Source organism: Schistocerca americana, chromosome 3 (assembly GCF_021461395.2).
Source record: "Schistocerca americana isolate TAMUIC-IGC-003095 chromosome 3, iqSchAmer2.1, whole genome shotgun sequence".
In the NCBI taxonomy this organism is placed as follows: domain Eukaryota; kingdom Metazoa; phylum Arthropoda; class Insecta; order Orthoptera; family Acrididae; genus Schistocerca; species Schistocerca americana.
The window spans coordinates 906,528,764-906,539,798 of NC_060121.1; the positions used below are offsets into that span (position 1 = coordinate 906,528,764).

General features: G+C 45.7%; 1 protein-coding gene across 1 annotated transcript; it reads left to right on the forward strand.

Moving 5' to 3' along the window:
* Positions 1-1,389: 1,389 nt before the first annotated feature.
* LOC124607052 (cuticle protein 18.7-like) lies at positions 1,390-6,956 on the forward strand. The gene is made up of 2 exons (XM_047139227.1): positions 1,390-1,434; positions 6,338-6,956. The coding sequence occupies exons 1-2, from the start codon at positions 1,423-1,425 to the stop codon at positions 6,821-6,823; spliced, it is 498 nt and encodes a 165-aa protein (XP_046995183.1). The 5' UTR covers positions 1,390-1,422; the 3' UTR covers positions 6,824-6,956.
* The last annotated feature ends 4,079 nt before the right edge of the window (positions 6,957-11,035 follow it).

Consider the following 11,035-nt stretch of genomic DNA (forward strand, 5'->3'; position numbering starts at 1 on the left):
TTTCGCACCATTCAGATATTTTTTCTAAATCGTTTTGCAATTTGTTTTGATCTTCTGCTGACTTTATTAGTCGATAAATGACAGCGTCATCTCCAAACAACCGAAGACGGCTGCTCAGACTGTCTCCCAAATAGTTTATAGAGATAAGGAACAGCAAAGGGCCTATCACACTACCTTGGGGAACACCTGAAATCACTTCCGTTTTACTCGATGACTTTCCGTCAATTACTACGAACTGTGACCTCTCTGACAGGAAATCGCAAATCCAGTCACATAACTGAAACTATATTCCATAAGCATGCAATTTCTCAACGAGCCACTTGTGTGGTACAGTGTCAAAAGCCTTCCGGAAATCCAGGAATACGGAATCGATCTGAAATGCCTTGTCAATAGCACTCAGCACTTCATGTGAATAAAGAACTAGTTGTGTTTCACAGGAACGATGTTTTATAAACCCCTGACACTCACAGATACGAGCATGAGGCTCGAAACATGTCACAGAGATAGCATAGACGTCAAGTGACAATGTGACCCCCCCTCACCATGATTACGTTTTCGGACATAGGTTCATATTCAAAATATTATGTACTCACCCCCCTCTACACGTTGAAGATGTTTGTAATGTGAATTTTCGAACAACCTATACATTGATGAGAAATCACTACACTTGCTAAAAAGTCCTTTATCTTATTTTAAAGAACTGTTTAGGAAATGGAATGGTTATTTATCAATTCAGTACACAGCTATGGAGGAGCATCGCTTTTCAAATATGGAGAAACTGATAATGTATACATATCGTTAGCGCATGATCCATCTCCAATGGCTGTGTGTATGCTTTACGTATCTGTGACACAGCATCCCCATGCGACGAAAAGATAACTTCACGCCCTCTCCTTGTCACGAAAAGATAACAGAAAAACTAATATATACCATACATCCCCTAAATTCCTAGAAATAAACGGTTGAAAAGCAATCCATAGTAACTGTTATGGCTGATGCATATTTCGAAGAATTTCCGGAACGACTCTTCAGGTTTTCGGTCTGATAGAGGAATGTTAGACAGAGGCCATTGACCTGGAAGGGAACCACATAGGTAAATGCGTATTAAACGTAGGAGGACTGTCTTTGGCATCCAGGATGAGCGCTTTCCAGCATACCCTCCTAGACGTAGGCGTGCACCGGTGGGCGGGGACACACTTGGCGGCTACCGTACGCCGTTAGACATTGCGTCACAGCAGAGGGGCAGCGCTGCGGCGCGGCCGTCCCCGGATCACGCCCAGGGAAGAACTCCGCTGGAAGGCCATCCGCGCTACTTTCACGTCGCCGCATCGCCAACCGCTGCCGTATATATAGTGGCCGGCGGCGAGACGCTGCCACTGTTCGGTTCGCATCGGTCGCGGCTCCGGATACCTCACCCTCATCATGAAGGCCCTGGTGAGTCCACTGGAATTCCACCTACAGGACGTGGGAGGGAACTTGCTTTGGAATGCTACACCGTTCACCGTTGTAGTCCTCGTCGCTGGACATGTGTATACAGCTACATACATCAACATTATTTGGAACTCAATTAAGTATGTTGCTACTATTTAGAAAAAAAATCGTAAATTTGTGGAAGTACTCTCTACTTTATCCATCTTTTGCATCCGATGAGACAGTTGTCCAGTGTTAACAACAGTCACATTCCACATGGCGGCACAAAGTGCTCATTGCTGTTCTTATGGAAAAGAGCAATACAACGTACGTACGCAAGGTTTGTATTGATAATAATCTCTGCGAACTAGGTATGTGTCATATTTGTAACATTATCACTATAATAGCTTAGAATGTTTGACAACGCCGTTTTTGTATGCATGATTTCCTAAGAAGCGGTGTTAGTTATTTCAAGTTGCAAACGCTCTAGTCTGATACCCCTTTTCTTTCTATTGGCACAACTTGACAAGAAGAAGGGACCGGTTGGTAGGACATGTTCTGAGGCATCAAGGGATCACAAATTTAGCATTGGAGGGCAGCGTGGAGGGTAAAAATCGTAGAGGGAGACCAAGAGATGAATACACTAAGCAGATTCAGAAGGATGTAGCTTGCAGTAAGTACTGGGAGATGAAGAAGCTTGCACAGGATAGAGAGCTGCATCAAACCAGTCTCAGGACTGAAGACCATAACAACAACATGTGAAATGAAACTGATTTTTAAGGTAAACGCAACAGCTTAGTTCGCTCTTATTTAACTAAGATTATATTTCGCCGAAGGAAGAGAGAAAGGCTGAGTAAGGGCCCCGTTACGACAAAATCAGAGTCGAACCATAACTGTGTTTGAGAAAGGAAGGGGACGAAAATAAGCCATACCCTTTTGGAGTAACGATTCTGGTATTCGCCTAAAGCGATTTAGAGAAATCGCATCTTGCAGGATGGCTGGACGGGAATGTGAACTGACGTCCTCCCGAACACTAGGCAGTGTCTTCCCTCGGTATATATTTCACAGAACCTTACAGTACACCAAGAAGATGAACTAGTATGGGACCAACGGACAACTACAAAGACCGAGCAGTTGGCTGTTTACTCTAAACCGACTACATCATTAGTATATATTACATTCTAAAGAAATTCGTTCTTCTAATGTTGTACAATTGTAGCGAGATACTTGCAAGATTAAAAAGAAGTAACTCTTCGGTAGTCAAAGAATCCTCATCTGAACAGCCTCAGAAATTTGTAATATTTATCAACACTGAAATAACTTGATGGTCTTATGACGTTCAGATGGGTTTCACTTTCCAACAGTTTTCTGGGTCTCATCTCTCTACACCGGCGCCACGTTCTTAACTCATATCACGAGGGTGTAGCTTCCATTGTCGTTATTGTGGCCTTCAGTCCAAAGACTGGTTCGATGCAGCAATCCATGCTGGTCTGTAAGCCTCTTCGTAAATACACCAGCCACTTACTTAAACTGCTTATTGTAGTCGGGACTCCCTCTGAATTTCTGATTAGTTCTTACGCCCGCTTACGCCACCCCTTCCCTGCCAAAAATGTCTCCTGTCAACCGTTTCCTAATTTTTAGTGAACTTTTACCGTAAATTACCGTGCACTGCACCTTCCCAATTCAGTTCAGCACACCTTGTTGGTGATACAATCTTCTCATCTAATCATCGGAATTCTACTGTAACACCACATTTGAAAAGCTTCTATCCGCATCTTGTCTGAACTGTTCTTCGTCCACGATTCTCTTCTGTGCGAGGAAGAACTCGATACAAAGACCGTCAGAAAACACTTCCTGACATTGTAATTTATATTCGATGTTAAATCACTGTTTTTCAGAGAAGCTGCTCTTACTATTTCCAATTCGCATTTTGTTTCCTCCCTGCTTTGATCATCGTGAAGTATTTTGAGCCCAAATGAACAAAAATTATCCAATGCCGTTAGTAAGATCCATCACACGAAATTGCTGGCATTAGTGATCCGGAATAGATTTCCTCAGTTTGATTGTGTGCTTTGTTACGGTGAAGAGCTTTGAGAAAAGGTAGTTTTCGGGTAATCGCTGGAGAGCCATCTGCGAGTCACATGATGCTCTATCGCCCACGATCAGTGATGTTACTGCAAACGACGAGATACGTGTTTCTTATTTCGCAACGAATTTCTTTCTGTGTTTTCCGTAATAGTGAGAGAAGAATGTCGAAAGGTTTTTCAACCAAAATCACACGCAATTTTCTTTTTTAATCTCGTTTAACTGAGTACTGCATCTCTCTCTTTCTGGATAGGGAAGATGTTCATTTTCACTCTCTTCTCTGGATTGATACTGAGAATAAGGCTATACTTGTTGATAACTATTATACTGCCGGCCGGCGTGGCCGAGCAGTTCTAGGCGCTACAGTCTGGAACCGCGCTACCGCTACAGTCGCAGGTTCGAGTCCTACCTCGGGCATGGATGTGTGTGATGTCCTTTGGTTAGTTAGCTCTAAGTAGTTCTAAGTCCTAGGGGACTAATGACCTCAGAAGTTAAGTCCCATAGTGCTCAGAGCCATTTGAACTATTTTTTTGAACTATTTTACTAGAGACTGCTAAAGAGAAACTGTTGAAAGAAATAACAGTGATTTGCTAAAGCAACTCGGAAACTAGTGATTATTTTATTCTATTGAAAATGTACCTCAAGTGTTTCAAACATGTAAAAGGGCTGGATGCTAGTCATTACGCTGCTTCAGCCCCTTCGATTCAATATAGTATTATTGAAGATGGAAGAGAGTGTATGGAGCTAAACACGTAATACGTTAGCTTTTAAAACACAGTGGAAGATCAGGATCGAATCGCCGTACCGGCACCCCAATCGAGATGGTTCAGGTGTAAGACACTGGAGGGAAAGACGGCAGCTCAAATCACCATCTAGCCATCCGGATTTATCTTTTCCATGGGTTACGTGAAACGCTTAAGGTTTTTCTGAAAAAAAAATGAAACGATCATGTGGTACAGATGACCGGGAGGCCCCATGCAGGGAAGTTCGGCCGCCAGGTTGCAAATCTTATTTCAGGTGGCACGACATTTGGCGACTTGCGTGTCAGTGTTGATGAGTACAGCACAACATCCAGTCCACGAGCGGAGAAAATCTCTGACCCAGCCGGGAATCGGACTCAGGCTAACTGCATGGTAGGCAGACACGTTACCAAGCAGCTAAGCAGACTGACACATTAATGTGTGATCGATGCTTTGAAAAGAACACAGTCTAATGTGAAACTAAGAGCAACTAGATAAAAACATTAGTAAAGGAGAGACCATCCATACGACTTTGGGGCAATTGACAGTTGTAATGGGACGAAGGAAATGAAGACACAGATTTGAAGTAAGTGTCAAATTTTGGGTGGCCAACTACGCAGAACTAACGTGGAAGGAACTTGCCCCCCTTCTTGCAGCGGTGTACCGTAGGTCTCTAGAAGAGAGCAGCGTTCCAAAGGATTGGAAAAGGGCACAGGTCATCCCCGCCTTCAAGAAGGGACGTCGCACATATGTGCAGAACTATAGACCTACATCTCTAACATCGATCAGTTGTAGAATTTTGAAACATGTATTACGTTCGTGTATAATGACTTTTCTGGAGACTAGAAATCTACTCTGTAGGAATCAGAATGGGTTTCGAAAAAGACGGTCGTGTGAAACCCAGCTCGCGCTATTCGTCCACGAGACTCAGACGGACATAGACACGGGTTCCCAGGTAGATGCCGTGTTTCTTGACTTCCGCAAGGCGTTCGAAACAGTTCCCCACAGTCGTTTGATGAACAAAGTAAGAGAATATGGACTATCTGACCAATAGTGTGATTGGATTGAAGAGTTCCTAGATAACAGAACGCAGCATGCCATTCTCAATGGAGAGAAGTCTTCCGAAGTAAGAGTGATTTCAGGTGTGCCGTAGGACCGTTGCTATTCACAATATACATAAACGACCTTGTGGATGACATCGGAAGTTCACTGAGGCTTTTTGCGGATGATGCTGTGGTATATCGAGAGGTTGTAACAATGGAAAATTGTACTGAAATGCAGGAGGATCTGCAGGGAATGGTAATTGAATCTCAATGTAGACAAGTGTAATGTGCTGCGAATACATAGAAAGATAGATCCCTTATCATTTAGCTACAAAATAGCAGGTCAGCAACTGGAAGCAGTTAACTCCATAAATTATCTGGGAGTACGCATTAGGAGTGATTTAAAATGGAATGATAATATAAAATTGATCGTTGCTAAAGCAGATACCTGACTGAGATTCATTGGAAGAATCCTAAGGAAATGCAACCCAAAACAAAGGAAGTAGGTGACAGTACGCTTGTTCACCCACTGCTTGAATACTGCTCAGCAGTGTGGGATCCGTACCAGATAGGGTTGATAGAAGAGATAGAGAAGATCCAACGGAAAGCAGCGCGCTTCATTACAGGATCATTTAGTAATCGCGAAAGCGTTACGAAGATGATAGATACACTCCAGTGGAAGACTCTGCAGGAGAGATGCTCAGCAGCTCGGTACGGACTTTTGTTGAAGTTTCGAGAACATACCTTCACCGAGGAGTCAAGCAGTATATTGCTCCTTCCTTCGTATATCTCGCGAAGAGTCCTTGAGGATAAAATAGGAGAGATTAGAGCCCACACAGAAGTGTACCGACATTCCTTCTTTCCACGAACAATACGAGACTGGAATAGAAGGGAGAGCCGATAGGGTACCCTCCGCCACGAACCGTAGGGTGGCTTGCGGAGTATGGATGTAGATGTAGATGTAGAATGCGCTTTGCTTTATATTATGTTTTGTAAAAAGAAAGTACGGCAAACAGAACGACTTTTGGTGTGACTGTACTAATGGGCGAGCACTTGCAGGTTGTCCTGAGCGCGTTGTTGGCGGTGGCCGTGGCTAAGCCCGGTTTCCTGCCCGGAGGCATCCTCGGCGCCTACGCCCCCGCCGCCTACGCCCCCGCCTACGCCGCAGTGCCCCCAGGCGGCCCCGCCAACATCGTGATCGGCCCCGGCGGAGTGCCAGTGGACACTCCTGCCGTGGCCGCCGCCAGGGGTGCCCACCTGGCCGCCGTCGCGCAGACGCAGGCCCGCGACGCCGCCGCCAACGCCGCCGACGCCGCCGCAGCCGCCGCCGGAGCCGCCTTCGGCTACGCCCCCGCTGTCGGCTACGCCGCTGCCGCCCCCGCCGTCGTGGCGCCCTCTCTGGGCTACGCGCGCTACGGCCCCGCCAACATCGTCATCGGGCCTGGAGGCGTACCGCTGGACACCCCAGAGGTAGCCGCTGCGAAGGCAGCCAACGCTGCTGCCCACCTGGAAGCCAAGGCCCGTGCCGGCATTTTCCACGGCTAGATCGACTGCAAAGAAACCTGAGTAGATATCTCTACTCTTCGGATTCTCAGCGAACGTCTGGGACGCCATCGCACATGATGAACCCACTAACATGTACAAAGTAATTTATAAATAAAGGAAGTGATGCTTTGTATTTTCTGTTTCCTTAGAAGTTTCTCTGATATCTAATGGTCAGTTAATTGTGAAGTTTTCAGTTTCTTATCTGCCTGTGGAATTCGTGACGCAATACTGACCCTACGACTTATCTTAGAAAGTAGATTAAGGAAAGGCAAACCTACGTTTCTAGCATTTCTAGACTTAGAGAAAGCTTTTGAAAATGTTGACTGGAATACTCTGTTTCAAATTCTGAAGGTGGCAGGGGTAAAATACAGGTAGCGAGAGGCTATTTACAATTTGTACAGAAACCAGATGGCAGCTGTAAGAGTCGAGGGGCATGAAAGGGAAGCAGTGGCTGGGAAGGGTGTGAGACAGGGTTGCAGCCTATCCACGATGTTATTCAATATGTATATTGAGCAAGCAGTAAAGGAAACAAATGGAAAAATTCGGAGCAGGTATTAAAATCCGTGGAGAAGAAATAAAAACTTTGAGGTTCGCCGATGACATTGTAATTTTGTCAGAGACAGCTAAGGACGTGGAAGAGCAGTTGAACGGAATGGACAGTGTCTTGAAAGGTGGATATAAGATGAACATCAACAAAAGCAAAACGAGGATAATGGAATATAGTCGAAATAAACCGGGTGATGCTGCCGGAATTAGATTAGGAAATGAGACACTTAAAGTAGTAAAGGAGTTTTGCTATTTGGGGAGCAAAATAACTGATGATGGTCAAAGTAGAGAAGATATAAAATGTAGACTGGCAATGGCAACGAAAGCGTTTCTGAAGAAGAGAAATTTGTTGACATCGAGTGTAGGTTTAAGTGTCAGGAAGTCGTTTCTGAAAGTATTTGTATGGAGTGTAGCCATGTATGGAAGTGAAACGTGGACGATAAATAGTTTGGACAAGAAGAGAATAGAAGCTTTCGAAATGTGGTTCTACAGAAGAATGCTGAAGATTAGATGGGTAGTTCACATAACTAATGAAGTATTGAATAGAATTGGGGAGAATAGGAGTTTGTGGCACAACTTGACAAAAAGAAGGGACCGGTTAGTAGGACATGTTCTGAGGCATCAAGGTATCACAAATTTAGCATTGGAGGGCAGCGTGGAGGGTAAAAATCGTAGAGGGAGACAACGAGATGAATAGACTAATCTAGATTCAGAAGGATGTAGGTTGCAGTAGGTAGAGGCAGATGAGGAAGCTTGCGCAGGATAGAGTAGCATGGAGAGCTGCATCAAACCAGCCTCTGGACTGAAGACCACAACAACATCTGTCTCTTTGTTTGTAGATACACGAAAAACGAGTATGAGACTCGCAATATTTTTGAAAGTGATAACTAAATGCATTTCCTTCACATTTAATCTTGTGATGTTTCTTATGTTACTCTTATACATCCTTAAATTTTTGAACTGATAGTGCTCCTCCTTCAATATGTTTAACGTAACCCTATCCCATATCGACATGTGTAACATGACATTTCGTTCCATATTCGATGACGGTCCTATTTCAGACAAGTTGGAGGGTGTAATGCCTAACTCAGCTCCGAAAGTTTATTCACGGCTCCAATAGACTGCGAGAACAGAAAAAAAAGCTTCTTTAGAAGCAATATGTCTATTGGCATTCTATTCTGCAAATATAGGTGAATTGAAAAATAAACAGATGCACTTCAAAGAAAAGACTTGCTGTTCAAATCATTCCGTTATAAGAGTTCTCTGTTACGCCTCTTTTTACTTGCATCTGGATTCTGATGAAACAACGGACAGTTATATACTAACTGCAGCAATTGCTCGCTTGTCATTTACTACTCCATTACATTTAAAAACAAACGTACTATCGATTTCACAGATGTTTATACTACTACTTGTGCACAGAGACAATTTATCCATCTGAAACCCTAGGACAGAGTACTCATATAGAATGAGGTGATTAAAGTCGCGGTGTACCTCCTAATACCGTGTTGGACTTCGTTTCGCCGCTACGGTCGCAGGCTCGAATCCTGCCTCGGGCATGGATGTGTGTGATGTCCTTAGGTTAGTTAGGTTTAAGTAGTTCTAAGTTCTACGGGGCTGATGACCTCAGATGATAAGTCCCATAGTGCTCAGAGCCATTTGAACCATTTGAACTTAGTTTCGCCGAGCGTAGTGCATCAACACGACCTCGCATGGACCCAACACGTCCTTGGTAGCCCCCTACAGAAATACTGAGCGATGCTGCATCTGCAGCCGTCCATAGCTGCAAAAGTGTTGCCAGTGCAGGATTTCGTGCACGAACTGACCTTCTGACTATATCCCATAAATGTTCGAAGGAGCCAGCCTCTATGGCCGAGCGGTTCTAGGCACTTCAGTCTCGGAGCGCGCGACCGTTACGGTCGCAGGTTCGAATCCTGACTAGAGCATGGATGTGTGTGTGATGTCCTCTGTTTTTTTTTTCTCGATGTGATTTATGTTAGACGATAAGGGTGGCCAAACTATTCGCTCGAACCGTTCAGACCAATAGACCAATCGCAAGGAATTGTGTCCTGGTGACATGCCTCATTGTTATCCATAAAAACTCCATCGTTGTTTGGAAAGATGAAGCCCATGAATGGCTGATAATGGTCCCCAAGTAGCCGAACATAAACATTTCAAGTCAATGATCGGTTCAGTCCATTCCATACAAACAGAACCCCCACCTTTATGGAGCTACCATAAGCGTGCGAAATGCCTTGTTGAAAACTTGGGTCCATGGCTCTGTGGATTGACTCACGGAGTGTCCGCGTGGTTAGAGGCGCCATGTCACGAATTGCGTGGCCCCTCCTGCCGAAAGTTCGAGTCCTCTCTTGGGCATGGATGTGTGTGTTGTTCTTAGCATAATCTAGCCTAAGTAGTGTGTAAGTCTAGGAATCGATGACCTCAGCAGTTTGGTCTCTTAGGAATTCACACACATTTGAACATTTGAGCTCTGTGGAGTCTGCGCCTCTCTCTAATCCTAGCATAAGCTCTTACCACTTGAAATGTCCGCCCCCGGTAACCAGTCGGCTCGCAGCCGTGCTAGCGTGCGGAGCTGCTCCGCGCGCCGTCCGACGCTCCGCTCTCGGCGGTGTTTACTTCAGCGTCGCGGTGATTGTGTCTATCGAGTCAAGTACTAACGTACACCATGGCGCACTCGTACCGCCGTGCAACGATCAAAGTAACGTTTCAGGCCGAACATCCACGACCCAGAGCTTTCGAAGTCGAACAGTTCATACGTGAGGATCTACGTTTGAACCCCCAGGACGTAATCGGCATACATTTTTCCATCACTGGAAGTGTTGTCTACATCAAGATGTCGACGGAGGAAATTTGCAATGACATAATTCACCGTCATGCCACCGGACTGAAATTTAAACACTCTGATGGACATATGGGTGCTGTGACAGTCGCCCATGCTGGATTCGGTCTCCAGACATTGCGGGTGTTTGAGCTCCCGTTCGAGGTGCCTCAGGATGTGGTCATTGCCGCTTTCCAACCATATGGCACCGTCTTGGGTCACGTCGCGGAGAAGTGGCAAACATTTACGACCTACCCTGTATTAAATGGCGTCCGGCAAATAAAAATTGAGCTGACGAAACATGTCCCATCGTACCTGCTGATTGGCGGTGTGACGGCCATCGTCATGTATGATGGACAGCCACGAACGTGCGCAGGATGTGGCCAGGAGGGACATGTACGTTCCGAATGCCTACACCGCCGTTTAATACAGACGCCGTTACGTGAAGAGACCCAGGTTTCGACGGTCACGTCCTTACCCATCACCTACGTCAAGGTTGCACAGGACCCCGTCGTACCAATCTCGATTGCGCCAGCAGCATCGTCAACGCCACCCGCCGCAGCTCAACGCCCAGAGGACACAAGCACGGCGTCACCTCCAGGAGCGTCCGGTTTGCAGACCGAAACCGATGTTCCTCTTGGAACCATGGACGTCGACCTCGGTGTCGTGCCGACGTCTGCCTTTGTCCAGACGGGTTCGGCGTCAGACGACGGGCGACCACATTCTGATTCAGAAAGCCACATCAGAAAACAGCGGGCGCCTCGCAAACACAGGAAACGACGACGAACGCCTTCCGATGACGCCCTTTCTCAGACGGCCCCACGAGA